This window comes from Pollicipes pollicipes, unplaced genomic scaffold (genome assembly GCF_011947565.3).
Source record: "Pollicipes pollicipes isolate AB1234 unplaced genomic scaffold, Ppol_2.1 Scaffold_3447;HRSCAF=4054_pilon_pilon_pilon, whole genome shotgun sequence".
Lineage (NCBI taxonomy): Eukaryota > Metazoa > Arthropoda > Thecostraca > Pollicipedomorpha > Pollicipedidae > Pollicipes > Pollicipes pollicipes.
In genome coordinates, this window is record NW_023596297.1 from 7,409,736 (window position 1) to 7,427,168 (window position 17,433).

Here is a 17,433-nt window from a genome sequence, read left to right on the forward strand (position 1 = left end):
ACGAAAGTGATAAGAATTCCTCGTCTGGTGCACGGTGACATACCGTGCGCTTGTGTACATGCAGGCATGGATATGGATTTGGGTGGCGCAAGTGCGTGCGCTCACCGATGCTTGCTTTGGTGCGTATATTTCACTTTCTTGGGCCAATCTGTTTCAAAGTAGCGGGGTTAGTGGCGGTAATTTTCCAGCCCACTGAGAGTTTGTGAAGTTTCTCCCCTAAAACAAACCATAGCGAGTCAGGAAACTTAAATGAGAAATTGGCGAAAAGTGGAGTTGGTCTTCCCGCAAAATCTCACTCTGTAACTATATTAGGGCTTTGGGGTAGAGCAAAGTTAACGATTAAAACAACACTCAAGACACGTCATAAAAGCAACCATAAAGTGGTTAAATGTCACACACAGGCCTGATGAGTTACACCCGTGCTGTAAAACAGCGGCGTCCACTTTAGTAGCATGTGGAAGCATCTATTTTATGAGACGTATATCCTCCTGTACAACATATGGCAATCTGCATTTCGTAAATTATTTACTAGGTAAATTCCTGCACAAATGGGCTGAAAACGCCTGTCAAAATGGTCACTGGGATATGAAACACGTCCTGTGGTGATGGATGAGGCTGGGCGGCACAAGAGTAAACAGCCATCAGTGGTGGGTTGCCCTAGGGCCAACAGCGGTTATTGGGTCGCTGCCAGAAGGCAGTTGGTGGCAAAATACCTTCAGACATGAGCGCACGTGACGCTGGTGGGAGGTGACGCCTACCACAAGGGGAGAAAGATTATATTATAAACATTTTGAGCATCTGCTTGCCGAATTGGTTTATTTTGGCTGAGGTTTTAGAGAGAGAGAGAGAGAGAGAGAGAGAGAGAGAGAGAGAGTGAGAGAGAGAGAGAGAGAGAGAGAGAGAGAGGGAGAGAGAGAGATATTATATATACATATACAAATATGAATATAAATATAAATATAAATATATAAATAAATACATATATATATATATATATATATATATATATATATATATATATATATATATATATATATATATATATATTACACGTATGTGTGTGTGTGTGTGTGCAAAAACTTTTATCTATCTTTATCTTCTCTTTCTTTCTCCCTCACTCTCTCTCTCCCTCTCTTTCCCTTCCCCTCTCTCTCCCTCTCTCTCTCTCTCTCTCTCTCTCTCTCTCTCTCTCTCTCTCTCTCTCTCTCTCTCTCTCTCTCTCTCTCTCTCTCTCACGCTGGTTACCCTATCGCTAGGGTGCGGTCTGCCGTGTGCCGTCTCGCGTTAATGTGAGATGACTTCGCCAAGTGTCAGACACCCGTGATCTGCAGAATCACAGATGCATCTTCACCATAATCTCCCACCGTCAGTCACGTTTTCAATGACAGCTAGCTCGCTTTCCGCGGAGAAAAACAATCGCACCAGTGGGTCAAATGTCGCGAGTGCCCATTTGAACCAATCAATTATCTTTGAGGTGCAGGCTCTGTGCAATGGGTGGGTATGGATCTTGCCTGACTTGATAAGAAATATGTCACAGAAGATAGCATTAAGCATGACGCTTGTAAATCCTTATCCGTGAAGTGCATAATCAAGCGCACATTGTCTCTGTCGTCAGACTCAACGTACTTCAGGAGCTTCCAAACATCGACAACGGGATCGGAGTACCCGAGTGGCGCCTGACGCTCTGTCTTCTCTTCTCCTGGGTGGTGCTCTTCCTCACGTTGGCCAAGGGCGTGCAAAGCTCGGGCAAAGTAGCATATTTCACAGGTAAGGCAGGTGCATTTTACTAGATGGTCTCAACGGTACACATTGCGTTGGCATGACACATGACACACATGACACATGACACAACGGTACCCATTGCGTTGGCATGTGTAACATTGTCCCAAAATAAAGTTGTGCGATCGACACATGCACTAAACTCGTCACTAATATAATCACACTTAACCATGCTTATATACTGTTTTGATAATACTTGTGCAGATCGATGCATACACTAAACCCACTACTTACTGAATCCCGCTAATTAATGCTTATATCCTGCTTCGGTAACACTTACAAAAGTGCGGGCAGCCGGGCGCCGCTAGTCATCAAGAAAAGTTCTTGCCTTTTGCAACAGTAGATTTACAAGTGTTTTGACGAGCTACTTGAATGATTAAAGAGGCATTTTGATGCAATACTTCCGTTTGAATTCTTAGCGGCCGGAAACTGGCGCTGCCGTTCCGGGAAAGACACGACGGGCATGGACAATATGTGAAGGATCCGGAACACGACGTACGTTTACGTCTCCAGACGTGTGCGTTGACATCTGGGAAACATCACTCGTTATCAGAATGAGCTGCGCCAGGGATTTAGACCCCTCAACGTGCCCAGTTTACCATTTACTTCATATGCCATTGACCGTGGCTCATGTTGATTTCGTCCGACTCCCAACTGGAACACTTACGTTACAAGCTCGCCATGTTTTACGTGGTAAAACATGGCAACATGGCATGTTTTCCCCGGTTGTTTATCGTCACCTGACTAGAAATTTTGATAATTTTGTTATTCAGTACTGTTGTCTGAGATGGCCACCAATGTAGGTTTCCTACTGATGGTGTCGTTGACCCTGAGCTATTTGAACTGCGGCTAACATGACCCAGCCAGCATTTAGATCATCACCCAGACACTGCTCTGGGATTTTGTTTCGTTGGATGATGAGTAATTCTCCAGTTATCACCAAACGTCCAAATTTCGGATTTTATTTTACCCAGTGCTGGACCGTCTTCGACACACTGGGAACGGACTGAAACGAGCTGTAACGAGATTTTTAACGAATCGGTAAAATAATTCGTTTTAGTCGTAATCGCCTGAAATGGACTTGAAAGAGACCTAAGCTCCCATATTGACGATTGCACAAAACGTCACAGGTGTTGTAGGTGTAGGACACGGGTTGATGGGAGGTATATGCGTAGGTGCAGAACACGGGAAATGAAGCAATGCCACCCACACATCAGTTTTGCCTCCCACATATCCTGAATACAGGTAACGTGGTTATACACAATACGGAGGGGTCTACTGCAGTGTCAGTGCTCTGGCTCTCTACATGAACTTAATGTCATTCCTCATACGTCGTGGAATGAACAGGAGAACTGAGAGATAGATGTGATATTTCGTCTACATGCTTCGCTCTTAACAACTTAGGATCATTTCCGTGGAGAGCTCAAAGCCAAAGAAAGGAGCCGACACGCACCACCTCAAACACCCTGAGCCTCACGAACTTCGTCATTTCGGATTGCAATTTTTACCTCTAAATCCAAAAAGCATTGCAAGACGGACTGCGATGCATAGGCAGCCTGCGTCCCAGCAAACGTAATTTATAGAAAATACTTTGGGATGTCCGGTGCAGGGACGCTGGGAACATTATAAAAGGTGATCAAATTATTTTTGTGCCGGTTTTTCATGCATCACCGTAGGTTTTCTGCTAAACTTCTTAATAAATGGTTATAGCTCAACTGACCTTCATGCTCATGCGGCTCAGTCAGTCGTCTCAATTTGCTTGCGGTAAGCCAATTGTAACCCAAATCACAATCATCGCCTGTTTGGGCATTGGCTTGCGAACGTTGTTCATAAGTGAACATGACAGGCGTAAAGTTCTAAGGCAGCTAGGCAGGCGTAAAGTTCAGTTCTTTATTACTAGCGCCCATCAAACATTGCGCTTTTGCGATTTTTTATCACAGTCACTGTAAACGGAAACCCTTCCAGTCTCACCAGCCACTTATTCGTCTGAATTTGCTTGCGGTAGGCCAATAGTAACCCGAATCTTAATAATTGCTGTTTGGGAATTGGCTTGCGAGCGCTGTACATAAGTAAATAAATTCAAAAAGGGAAATTCCAAAACATTGACGAAACGTTCTTACATTGGTTCCAAAACATGGCAAGCTACATTTGCTTAGGTTTCTTTTTATGAAGACGCCATCAACAAAGTGTGCCATCACTTCGTTCATCTCACACCACACCTAGCATAGCACTTACGATATTCTGCGTTATTTCTGCGATGCTGATAAATATTGATCGGCTGATTTCAATGGTACCCATTTTCTAGTTCCCATCACCCCATGCATGTTCCGTTTATGCGAATTCAGTCACGTTCTGCCTCATAACCCCGCCATGACGTCACTCTTAAACGCTCCATCCGCGCTTCGTCGCGGCAATGCTACGGTGCAGCAATGCTGCGTCGGGCGAGGCAGTCGTGCTGTGTCGGGCGATGCAGCCATGCTGTGCCGGGCTATGCAGCCATGCTGTGCCAGGCTATGCAGCCATGCTGTGTCGGGCAAAGCAGCCGTGCGGTGTCGGGCGAGGCAGCCATGCTGTGTCGGGTAAGGCAGCCATGCTGTGTTGGGCGAGGCAGTCGTGCTGTGTATAGCGAGGCAGACGTGCTGTGTCGGGCGAGGCAGTCATGCTGTGTCGGGTGAGGCAGCCATGCTGTATCGGGCGAGGCAGTCCTGCTGTGTCGGGCGAGGCAGTCGTGCTGTGTCGGGCGAAGCAGTCGTGCTGTGTCGGGCGAGGCAGTCGTGCTGTGTCGGGTGAGGCAGTCGTGCTGTGTCTGGCGAGGCAGCCACGCTGTGTCTGGCGAGGCAGTCGTGCTGTGTCGGGCGAGGCAGTCGTGCTGTGTCTGGCGAGGCAGCCACGCTGTGTCTGGCGAGGCAGTCCTGCTGTGTCGGGCGAGGCAGTCGTGCTGTGTCAGGCGAGGCAGCCGCGCGATGCACCCCTGCGCAGCACTAGTGCGCTGACTCCCGCTTCCGTGGATGTCTGGCAGCTATCTTCCCGTACGTGGTTCTCTTCACGCTACTGATACGAGGCGTCACACTGCCCGGCGCCGTGGATGGAATCTTGTTCTACATCACCCCCCAATGGGAGCAGCTACTCAATGCTGACGTAAGTGACGACGGACTGTGAGAACAGCAAGGTGTAGGAAATGCGATGGGTCTGGTGCCCTGGTCATGCCTGGTGTCGGTCGGCCACTGGTGACGTCACGCGCTCGGTCTCAGCTCGCGACCGTCGGACTGCCGGCCGCACGCCAAAATGTGTACTGACTCGATCCGTTAAAATATCGCTATATCCGAGGCCTATCTGCTGGGCCACCATAGCGCATAGTTTGTTCAACGCTTGCCTTTTAGACTGCATAGATCGCGCTGATCGTACATGGAAAGTACTGGACTATAAGCCCAGTATTTTGCGGTGGAATCGATTGACATATTGTCACGGTCCTCCGGGACTATCCCGACATACACGGTTAGCCGCATTTGAGGGCTGTGCTATAAGTATTACCTGCTCCAGTCCCGAAAACTCAGGGAACGTGACGACAAAATCCAATTCAGTGAACAGCTGCCGATGTAAGCAAGTCATTTTATGTACATCATTGCACTGCAGACTGTTGCATCACACGGCTTTGCATTGCATTTCTTTGCGGATAACTGTTGCCTTGCTAATACGCGTAAGTGTGAACCCAGTCGGTGCAGCCTGGAGAGGTCTGAGCGCCGCTGCCGTTGCAGGTGTGGTACGCGGCGGTGACGCAGTCCTTCTTCTCGCTGTCGGTGGGGTTCGGCTCGCTCATCATGTACTCCAGCTACAACGACTTCGAAGACCCGGTGGCAAGGCACGGTGCAGCTGACATTCAGTGTGATGAATCTCAGATGTGAAATTCCAATAGCATGTATCTGGGGGAACGCTAGACATCAAATGTTCAAGCTATTGATACGCATACTTTTATGAAAGGGCATTACGTGACAAGAACTGCGTAATTCGACCGAAGGGAACCCATGAGTTTGGACAAAGACGGGGTACACTGATGATCTGGTTGATGTGCCACAGGGACGCTGCCATCATCAGCATTGCGGACATGCTGACCTCGCTGCTAGCCGGCTTCACCATCTTTGCTATCCTGGGCAACCTGGCCCACGAGCTGGACACCACCGTGGACCAGGTCATCAAGGGCGGCGGCACGGCCCTCGCCTTCGTCTCGTACCCGCAGGCGCTGGCTTTCTTTCCTGGCGTGCCGCAGGTTAGGACAAAAAGTTGACATAATGTGTCATAACATAACATTTCATAACATAACAAAAAATGTGACATAATTGGATCAGGACTTGATCAAGATTCAGTTGGCTTAGAGTCACGGCCTGGTCAAGGTTGGATCAGGTCAGGGGTCACGGCTTGGTCAAGATGGAGGTTACGGAGTAACGTCCAGTCACGTGAACGAGTCAAGTGAGTCACGCTTGAGTCAATCCACGGAGTCACGGATAGGTCAAGGCTAGGCCAGTTGAAGGATCACAATCGTTTAGCTCCGGTTAGTTCGGTTAGTTCCAACAAAGCCACAACGTAAACATGCCAGCACGGTTCATAAACTAAAGAACCCTTTTCATCTGAATATGTCGTTCGGCGCAGCGACACTCCGCCTGTCCGAAGCCGAAGATGTCAAACTGCCAACTGCGGTCGTCCGGTGACTCCCCATGTCTTTGGGGTCACGCGATGCGCACGTCCTGGGAATGGCACGAGGTGCTCCCGGGTTACGGGTGCAGCATATCTCCGTCAGACACGAGGACGGCGGGATGGGACGATGACTTCTCGTCCAGTCATTCCCTCTGCTCTCGGTTTTCACCAGGGCCGCGTTCCTCATTCCCTCCGCTCTCGCTTTCCACCAGGGCCGCGTTCCTCATTGGCAAAGTACCTGCTTGAGTTGCTACCTATGACGTCGCAAGTACCCACGTCATACATAAGGCGACTAACCACCAAGCCACAGGAGCTGTTGTGACGCACATACTTCTGACGTCATGGGTGGAACTTGTGGACAGCTGTTGGTAATGGCGAACGCAGACCAGATGTAGTGGCGCTATTGCTTTCATGCCTTCCGATGTCGAATGTGTCGATGACTAATCCGCCATCTGGCAGCAAATCGCTGGGGATGACCGGCGCCGCTCGGCGGCAACCGCATTGCCGCGATCACCGCCGCTGCTGTCTTTCCGCAGCTGTTCGCCGTGATGTTCTTCTTGATGCTGTTCACGCTGGGCGTGGGCTCGGCCACGGCTCTCACGGGCTGCATCATCACCATCATCAGGGAGGAGTTCCCGCGCCTGAAGCAGTGGCAGGTGGCAGCAGGCGTCTCCATCTGCGGGTTTCTCCTCGGCCTGGTGTATATCACGCCGGTGAGCCTAGGCCGCCGGTGCTGTCGCCTGGTGCCGTAATGTGAGAGCCCTGCTCCGCCTCTTAAAAAGGTAGTCCGCCGGTGCTGTCGCCTGGTGCCGTAATGTCAGAGCCGTGCTCCGCCCATTAAAAAGCTAGGCTGCCGGTGCTGTCGCCTGGTGCCGTAATGTCAGAGCCGTGCTCCGCCTGTTAAAAAGCTAGGCTGCCGGTGCTATCGCCTGGTGCCGCAATGTGAGAGCCCTGCTCTGCCTATTAAAAAAAATACCGATTAACACGGTGTGAGCGGTGACAAAAATGAAAACTTTTGTAAGCTATTTGGTGGCAACATTGCAAAACTCGAAGCAAATTACAATATACCTCGCCAGTCAGATGAAACGCCTAGCATTGACCTTTACTGACTAGCGTAAGGTTGTGTAGAGCACATGCCGAAACATCAACGTTTTGCTGTGTGATCAAGCTGAGCCGCAATATGCCTCTTAACACAAGAGCCCTAATCAGAAAAGTTCTTAGCAGGTAACGTAAATGTACTGCAAACTAAACTATATCAGTACTGACGTCTCAGCGCATTTCACAGATTTTTCAATCGAGGCTCACTTCACATGCTAAACGATATAAGCTACCAAAGAACTAAGCTTATTTCTATTCGTAAGAAACGTGGCTAACCTCAGCGCCATGCGAAGAACGTTTCAGTCTGCTGTGCGGTGTTTTAAGTCGTCATGTCATTCGAGACAGATGATATTCTTAGATGGCATTCGAATGCTCGCCACGCGGCTATGATTTGGATTAAATGCCGGGCTGCAAACTGATGTTGTTTCTGTTCTTGTCGTAAGAAGCTCAGTGGATTAGAGGGCGTATCAAGTTGTCAGTTTCGGTAAAGGGAGTGTACCACATTTGTTTGGCGTTTTGAACTGAAATTTGCCATCTGGAAGGTCATGCGTTGCAGTCAGCTGCCCTGTCCTTCTTGAGACCGAAAACTGTCTAGTTTCCTGGACGACACCCCCGCGAAGATGTGCACACTATTTCGAAGAGGCTATTTCAAGGCCACCCAGGCAACCATGACGTCATAATTCTGTCAATCAATTTCTGCTATTACGTTGACCATGCAGGTAATCAAGGCCAAGACAAATATGATTTTTGAGTCGTTCATATTTGACATTCGTGAGCATAATTTTCAGATATAATGGCCGTCAACTGGCCCTTAATCAATGTTGTGCAAAGCACGATGACGTAATCAAACAACGTCGTGTTGAGGACCATATGAGTTCGACCAAGACTTTGTAGTGCCTGGAGCAATTTTCACTGTAAGTTAGAAGTGAGCTCATTTCAACATGTCTGATGTTGGCTTAAATATCTTCAAATCTGGGGCAGGCAATCCCTTTAAGCCGTACATATATATATATATATATATATATATATATATATATATATATATATATATATATGTTTATATATATAGTTGATGGTTTAGAAGTTTGCACGCCTGTGCATGCATGAGTGTTTTGAATACGCGTCTTTCTACGAGCCTCGTTATAAGGTTGGTTAAAGGTCATGATCAGCGATGAATTAAGATGTGCTTTAAAGTATTAGTATAACGTAATATGTGTCGTGGTATGTACCTGCTACACTGGTATAACGCAATATGTGTCGTGGTATGCACCTGCTACACTAAAAATGCAAAACAGGGAAAATAACAGCTTAAAATGCAATATGCTAAGCATGTACTTCCTCAATGTCACTGCTCAATATATGCTGCCACTGCCAGCATTTATTGAATAAACCTCTGCCTATTCTTCCTGCTTACACTTTCTCCGTGTCACCATTGCAGGGTGGCCAGTTTGTTTTGACCCTGGTTGACTACTTCGGTGGAGGATTCATCATTTTCATCCTGGCCACGATAGAAGTGATGGCCATACAGTGGGTGTATGGTATCAAAAACTTCTGCGATGACCTGGAGTTTATGGTGGGAACGAGACCCAACTGGTACTGGAAGTTCTGCTGGGCCATCTTCATTCCACTCGCTCTGCTCGGGATCTTCATCTACTCGTTGGCTACTATCAAGCCGCTCAAGTATGGCCAAGTCGGCTATCCTCCCATCGCCATAAGTGAGTAAACAGCACGGCAGCCTACGAGCTCTGGTCGGCAGCTAATACGTGCATCGGATCAGCCCTCGTGGTCCGCTACCGTGCCCGTAGTCGCCGGGCCATGCCAGCTTGTTCCTGCTAGGTTCTTTTGCTGCGAGATCTGATGTTGACCCAAAGCTTGGTCCGCGCTGTCTCGCCTCGCTTCGCTCCACACTTACGGCCTGCGAAACAATGATACTGACTGCATGGAACACGGCTCCACCTCACTGACCATCTTTCTTGCGCTCCCGCTTAACGCTGTGCCGATCCTGATAAATATCATCTTCTCAGCACAAACAATGGGATATGAAACTGCTGGCACTGAATTACAAAGATCGTCAGCAATATTAAAAGCCTTTATTTGCATCCCACCACCACTCGCCCGTAGATGGCAGGAAATTTGAAGAGCGCAGAGGCGTGTTGAGAAAGAGACTGGGGACTGTTCTAGCTTTCGGTGACAAACTGCATTTACGGAGGAAGGGAAAGTTGTCGGTAAGTCACGTGACGTGGGCAGAAGATGAAGCAAGTGGATCACCATCACACAAACACAAGGAAGGTGGCGCCCCCTGCTCTGGCGCACCTGCCAAGCGGAGGAGTGGAGTGTGAACGCCTGCATCTGCTACACCATGTGCTTCCCTCAACCAGCTACCGCCCGCTCAGGCTTGGCGAGTGCCTTGTGCAGTGTTTGAGTATTTGTGTTGGGTGCAGCTAGCCGCTAGTCGTTCTTCAGCTAACATGGTCTGACTTTGACTGGGCTCCATTCCGTAATCAACTTAAGGTGTCCTGGGGTGACACGCGTAGAGGCTAGAATTAGATGGAATAATCGCTCGAACTGTCGTCCTCTTCTGGTGCGCTACTTCACGGTACTCCAAAGGTAGGAATGTCCCAACAACGAGTCACAGCCAATGTGCTTTTACTGGAAAACGTAGAAAAGCAGTAGTAATAGTAGTCTTATGGTACACGTATTTTACTCTAATTCACAACTAGATATGCACTGCATCATAGTAATGGCTGGCAATGGCTCCTTGTTTAATCCACTGAATGTTGGTGTCTTGTAAGAATTGTGGCTCGCTGTTTAAAAAAACCTGAAAAATAGAGTAGAACCATCAGCAGGCAATTTTCCATTCACTTCTGCTGTTCGTTTTGATACACGCATGTTGCCGAAATATCAGCGCATCTGTATCTCCAAACTCCTGGTTTTTCTCCAAGGAATAAGGCTATTACTGCTGTTTTATCCATGTGAATAATACTCCTCGCAAACGCACTTAACAACCTAAGTGACTTTATTGTAAAAACGTTAAAGAGAGGCTAATTATCCTATATTCATCCCAAATTACGCCGAAGCGCAATGGATGCCGGTTTTTCGAGCACAGCTCAGAAATAATCGCACGGAGCAACACTAAATTTTCAGCACCTATTTATCAATCAATTTGAAATCGTTTTGAAAATCTGAAGTTTTGATCTGCAAAGTCTAGTGACCTAAATCAGGCCAAAGAGGCTAACTTCTAAAATATTTGACCACACATAACGTTTTTGCGCATTCTTTGCCATTGCGTGCACTTGCTTCGGTAATGGAACATGATAGTACCCACAGTTTGTTTATCTCAGATTTTTCGAAACAGCCGAGGTCAGTGACCTGATGTGAGATAAATATTAGCTATTTTTGTGAATAATGTAAGTTTTTACACATTTTTGTGCAATTTTCGTGTTTGTATATGAGGAAAAAACACTATCTACATGCACAACCATCGGACAACAGAGTACATGACATTGGCGTAGGTCATGACCTACCTCTATGGGTGCTTCCTGTAAAACACATGCTGAGCCAAAAATAGGCAGTTTTAACAGATAGCTTTGGACGCGGAATTCAAATATCCTACTGAAAACATGCTATAATATTATCTCAGTGCATGATGAGGTCACAATGGGCTATGTGAAGACATGCAAGGTCATATGAGGTCATACAACGTCAATGACCCCTGCTGTCAGTAGCGGAGAGACTAGATGAACAAGTGCGACGCGTGTAACTCCCTCTATATGGTGTTTGTGGAGCTGCTGACGTATAATTTAATGTACCAAGGTGCCAAATTCTCAGTTTGTTACAAAGGCATTGCCAAGCGTGGGAGGGACTTTGTATAAGGTGTGCAAGAACTTGACGATCTTGAGTACATGTAGATGTACAGCACACTATTTTTAACCACAGAAAGGCATTGTGCACCTCACTTAGACCCGGTTAGCACTCTAATTATCTCAGTTGGATTGTGACCTAAGTTAAACTTAAACGGCCTGCAGGTCAGCCTTAACTCGCCTGTTTGTGTTTGGGATACCTTTGTCCTACAGCTGTACCCAATAAAATAAATTTAGTCAGAAGCAAATCGTGAAAGAAAACAAAAAAATATAATTGCTGTAGGCTCCTGGTAGACCAATTTTGAACGGTAACTTGACCTGACCTGACCCTTTTGGTGGAACCAAAATGGTGGGAATGTACGCATAACGCTTATGCAGTCACACAGTCTGACAGATACGGTCAGTTACGCACACAGTCTTAACGCTTACTTTTGTGCGCACATTATCCGTCGTGACGTGTTAACCTATGTTTTAACTGCATCTATCAGAACAACCTTTTTCTCATTCCGTGACCTCTGGTGACCTAAGATCAAAACTTGGTTTCATTCTTCGTGATATGACGAGACCTTCACAACGGTATTTGTTTTGCTCGCACGACGTCTGGAAGGTAGGGATTCCAGGGAGCGGGGAAGTCAGCTTCCCGCAGGCCCGGCGCGCGTATTTCAGACCCCCGGCCGGGCGCAGGTTAAGTTTGTTCATATTATGTGTATTTACAATAAGATAACGGCACTGTGTAAGTACGATGCAACGATGTGATGGTACAGTGCCACGAAGTGCTGGTAAGCAGGATGACAGGAAAGAGCACGGCATCAAACTTGACATTTTAATGCGTGATGATCATTACGAGCCACTTGTGTTGAAGTGCCCATGCTATGTCGTTACTATTGAAAATGCTTGAAGTAGCCAAAATTATGGTTCCGTCCACTGCGGCACTTGTTGTATTCATTTCATGTAAATGTCAGGCACCACGTACCCAGGCAATGTGACTGATTATGCGTGACCTCCCGTCAGTTTGCGGCTGGCTCCTGATTCTGGTCGCCTTTGCCACTGTACCCATCTGCTTTGTGTACGCCGTCTACAAGGCCAAGGGAACCACCTGGTTTGAGGTAAGTCTTGTGCCGGTTAAGGATATCGATTGCTCGTGAGAGTTGTCTTATTTTCAGGCTACCATCAGTTATGTTTCGACAGTTGCCTGGTTTGCCCCTTTGTCTTTGTTCCACAGTTGCAGTAGGTTTTGAACTGAAATAGCCGTCTTAAAGATCATTTGGTACAGCTCACAGCCATACGCAATTTAAGATGTAAACCCCGTAGTTTCTGAGGCATCTACCCCCGAAGATGTGCAGAATTTTCATGCAGACTACTTCAAGGTCACTCAGATGTGGATGACGCCACGGAGACGTCATCTAAATACTACTACCCCATTGGCCATGCGGCGTACAAGGGCAAGAATAGTATAATCGTCAAGTCATTTATGTCTGGCATTCGTGAGCACCGTTTCTGGATGAAACAGACATTAATTGGCTGTCGATCAATTTTTTTTCAGGCAGTACAAGACTCCAACACCAATCACAGTTTGTGGTACATGATATAAGAAGCTAAACATGGGTAATAGATATTACAAAAATATGGCCTGAAATGGAATTAATTGTCTGGTTTGCATTGTCCAGCTTTGTCCAAATAAATACAATTGTCCAGCTTTGCGATCGTTGCTTGAAGCACATCATGTCATGTTTGGAAACATACCAGTTACACAGCATTACGCAAAAGACGTGATACAGCAAAACCAAACCCACGTCCGTGGAAAAGTCTGCTTTGACCTCGACCTGGCAAGAAAAGAAAAGCTTTGACGTGACCCAACCCTCCGCCCCCAGCGGATCATCTCAACGTTCAAACCGAACGCCGACTGGGGACCAGCAGAGAAGGAGCACCGCAAGGAGTGGCTGGCGGCCTCTGGCCGGCAGGACCCGCTGCAGGGAGCCGAGGCGCGCAGCCGGCCCCGCCGGCCGGAGCTGCAGCCGCGCCGGCCCAGCTGCCGGCGTCCGGACGGCCGCGTCTCCTACCGGCGCACCATGTCCGGGGGACACACCTTCCAGCGCACCATGTCGTCAACGGGCCGCCCCTACAGGCGCACGGTGTCGCACGCGCCGGGCGCGCTGGAACCGCGCCGCCACCGCCACCGATCGGCGGTGGAGCGCAGCGCGAGTTCACCGAGACCACCGGCAGATGGCAGCCAGGTTTAAGCCAGTCAGTCTCTACCTGGCCCTGCAGGGGTAGTGTCTAGTGCTGACCAAGGTACTGACAGCTGGGAGTCGACGTGGGGGAAAACACGCAACTTCACGCCAGTGACGCTGGCAGCGGTACCACCGACTTGATCCATACTTGTCCTGGCGGGTGCATGTGGAGCGGACGGCGGTATGAATGTCTGGCCGAGTGTACAAGAATGCAGTGACAGGCAGTCGGTCAGTATGCAGTTATGGGAGGCCCTGGAAATTGCAATCATTTAATCAATCCCTCCACTCCAGCAATATCACTGCGCTGTGAAAGATGGGTCTGCGCTGTGAACCTGGTCTGAGATTGATCATCATGATCATTAGCAAATAGCATAAGCCGTCATGACGAAGATTTACAGTACGATACTTTTAAAAGCTTTTTGAAACCTTTTCGGCGATATTTCCTGACGACACAACTATCATCAGCGATCACTGGCTACAAATATTTCGTATAATCATAAGAAACAGGTTGGCAGACTATATTTTGATAACACTTCTAGTGACGGACTCTAAGCAAGATCATACGTTTATTGTCGGGAATGATGCCAGATCTTATTCTACAGAACGTCTTAGGTTGAACATTCGGTGACATGTCTGACGCAGGCGCGACAAAACAAACTCCAATATCCTGCCGTGTCCATTTCCTTAGATATGCAGTACTTGCAAAGCCTACATGAGTAAGCATGATTCACGACGAATGATGCTTGAGTGAAATGATCCTTCAAGCCCGCCCTGCTCCACGCAGAACCGATGTTGACAATAATGTCGCACTCAGCACACGTCCCCGACCAATTCACACGGTCGATTGCCATTCCCGGTGTTCGCCCTAGAATTTGCGCGAACTAAATGCATAGACTAAAGACAACAAATTTATTTTTTAAAAACTCGTTTTATGTCACTAACCTTATTTTAGTTGCTTTCACACGTAACTTAGCTATTACATGTCAATGAAATGGCATGAACACAATTATTTCCTCGTCAAGGTATTTAGTACATAATAAAAGTTCATAGCAACATTTTGCAACTTTCCAGCACATCAATCCGTCGTGAACATGGCTAATAGTCGCCATTCAATCTCTGATGTGAAATGGATGCAACGCTATCGCAAAACACCTTATCATAAGAACTGGTGTCTTACTACATATCCGTTTAAAATGTATCAGCATTCATATGCATCTGTGGTGCCGTCGTTCGTGTCACTATTGTCGTAACTGGGCTGAGTAAGCAAACATTTTCCAAGCTGACAAGGCAACACAACGGCATAGACGATCACGTCTTGGACCAGAGTGTTTGAAAATACTAATTAATGTAAAAATGAGTCCTCGACAGTGAAGTTGAATGTGCTGACAATTTTTGTGTGCTGAGACGGATGCATGTTTGAACTGAGTGACACTTTTGTAATGCTTGTGTATCGTTTAACTGGACCAGTGCAACTCAACATGATGACAACAGGAAAATTGGTGTTCTCTGTGCCGAAAGCGCGCGTTACACACTATACTGCACGCGCCTTCCTACAATACCGCTTGGTCGCGCAGCAGGATTCCCGAATGTGATCATGGTACGTGTTATGCGCAGGTACAAAGTGAAGCAGGACTGATAAGTAGTGATCTGTACATTCAATTAGAGATGTAAACGAAAGGATGGCGAACGTCAATAAAAGAATGTTCACTACATAACTGAAGAAAGAGCTTTGACGTAAGTAGGAAAGTGACAAGGTTATCTCCATCGTAATGTTTAAGTGTTAAGCTGATGCTGTGACAAATTGCCGGGATATTTTGCCTTGTTTCCATTATATTGTGACGTATGTTAAACCATGATCCTGTAATGTTTCCTGATTCCCGATCGCACTGTGACGCAGGCTATGTATATGTTGACCGGTGTGAGGGAAACATGCCTTTCAACAAGCTAGTGGAAGAACAAAAAAGCGTTATACCGTTGCTCTCCTCGGTCACGTGCGCTCTTTAACCGTGATTCAGGCACATTACGCGCCTAGTTTTGTGTGATGATGAAGATTGGGAAGAATAGGCATTGAAACTGTCATGATGGATGTGCCGGTTGAAGGAAGCCTAGAACCTGGTGGAGAATTCAGCTCATTTGAAATGCCCCGCGTAAGTTCTATGTTTAATCGGGTGTGGAAGAGAAAAAATCGCGGTTTCTGGGAAACGTAGCTGAAGAAGGAGGCTTGGCTGATGCAAGGGAAGGGGAAAGCCAAACAGAGGAGTCCAAAGTCCGCAACATAGCATTAACTTAATGCTGTTGCCGGGCAAGACGAGAGGTGAAGCCGCTTTTCTTTTCTTCTGCAATCTCCTTGGTGGATCCTCTGTTATCTGGAAAACGTGCTGGTGTTGCATGTTGTCGAGAAAATATCGCATCGCATATGCCTTGAATCTACGTAGTCTTTTGTGGCATTGGTCGTGTTAGTTTTCTTTTTAATCACACAACATCTATTAGTTGTGATCACTGAGATACCAATAAGTGTGACCAGGTCCCAACACACAACTATCTTCAACCTGTGTTCCTGCTTTAGAACGGCGGCTTCTTCCCGAGCCACGCGTGGCCAATGTGCCCTCGGATTGATATTTCCGGTGTATTATGGGAAGTATGAAACAACTGCGATGATACGCCAGAAAAACAAACCTTTTTAGATTACGTAGGGATAGTTTGACATCGAGCAGTGTGACATTTTGGGTCACCAAATGAAAACCATCATTTACTATAGACTTTTCTATGTTCATGACAGCGTCGGAACGAACTTACTCTTAGTAGTCACTGCCCCACAACAAGCGCACTTTTCTCAGAAAATATTGTATTTTTAGCGCGAGTTTCGACGCTTAAATTCCAGCAGACGCCATAAATTCAAAGCGCAGTGCGGTCAGCGGGTGCCACGCATGTATAATGGCTGCACGAAAAAGCGTCACGTTAACTTGCTCAGGAGCCACTGAAACAATAACAGCAAAAACCAGGAAATCGGAAGGCACTCCACTCCACGCCTGCACTTCACCTTGATCATGGAATCTTAATTACCCACGACTCACGAGATGCCTATGCCGCCAGTGCATGCGCCACGAACAGATCACTCCTTTGCTAGGGAGCAAGCGGCATGAGTTTTCTAGAATTAAGACTGGCCTAAAACCATCCTGCAAGAATGCAGCTTAGGCTAAACCCCAAGCTCGATTGTGGCAATGTTCCTGGCGTCGGCGCCTTTAAGCAGCAGGAGACACCACTGGCACCTCCCCCACCCCCCCACCCACCCTCCCACCCTCCCCCCCCCCCACCCCCGTCCAGGTGCAGCCGCCGCGCTAGTGAGCATGTCGACGCCTTCTGATGAGTCCGCGCAGGCCTTATACGGTTTCTGGATCCCTTTATAGGTGAGCCAGTCTCCGTGCGGCACGCGACAGAATCGCTTCACACTTCTGTGTCCACTGCCTAGCGATAAGTAAGAGAATGGCTAGACTGACACCTGTACCAGTCCATAGAGCGGTACCCTGCCAGACGGCTGAAGGAGGACAATGTTTTGTTTTGTTTTGCGAATGCCTGCTCCATCAGCTGATGGTTTGGAAGATCAGACTATATGGGGGGAGGATAAATGATTTGTATTAAACCTGGCGTCATGCCAAACAAGCAGAGTGAACGACACTGGGCTCCTGGCGACCCAAAGGTGGAGATGAAGTAAATGGTCGGGGAGGTCGGAGGGTAATATGCCGGGCGGAGGTTATCCAAAGGAGGATAACTCTCCA

At 47.6% G+C, this 17,433-nt stretch overlaps 1 protein-coding gene across 1 annotated transcript in view; it reads left to right on the plus strand.

Annotated features, from left to right (window-relative positions):
• The window catches only part of LOC119091488 (sodium-dependent nutrient amino acid transporter 1-like), a 32,716-nt gene extending 16,656 nt beyond the window's left edge, over nt 1-16,060 (plus strand). The window contains exons 6-13 of the mRNA XM_037214289.1: nt 1,616-1,767; nt 4,799-4,917; nt 5,535-5,638; nt 5,854-6,043; nt 7,005-7,181; nt 9,005-9,281; nt 12,438-12,532; nt 13,298-16,060. Of these exons, the coding sequence (XP_037070184.1) occupies nt 1,616-1,767; nt 4,799-4,917; nt 5,535-5,638; nt 5,854-6,043; nt 7,005-7,181; nt 9,005-9,281; nt 12,438-12,532; nt 13,298-13,666 (1,483 nt within the window). The 3' untranslated portion in view covers nt 13,667-16,060. The remainder of the gene's footprint in view (nt 1-1,615; nt 1,768-4,798; nt 4,918-5,534; nt 5,639-5,853; nt 6,044-7,004; nt 7,182-9,004; nt 9,282-12,437; nt 12,533-13,297) is intronic.
• The last annotated feature ends 1,373 nt before the right edge of the window (nt 16,061-17,433 follow it).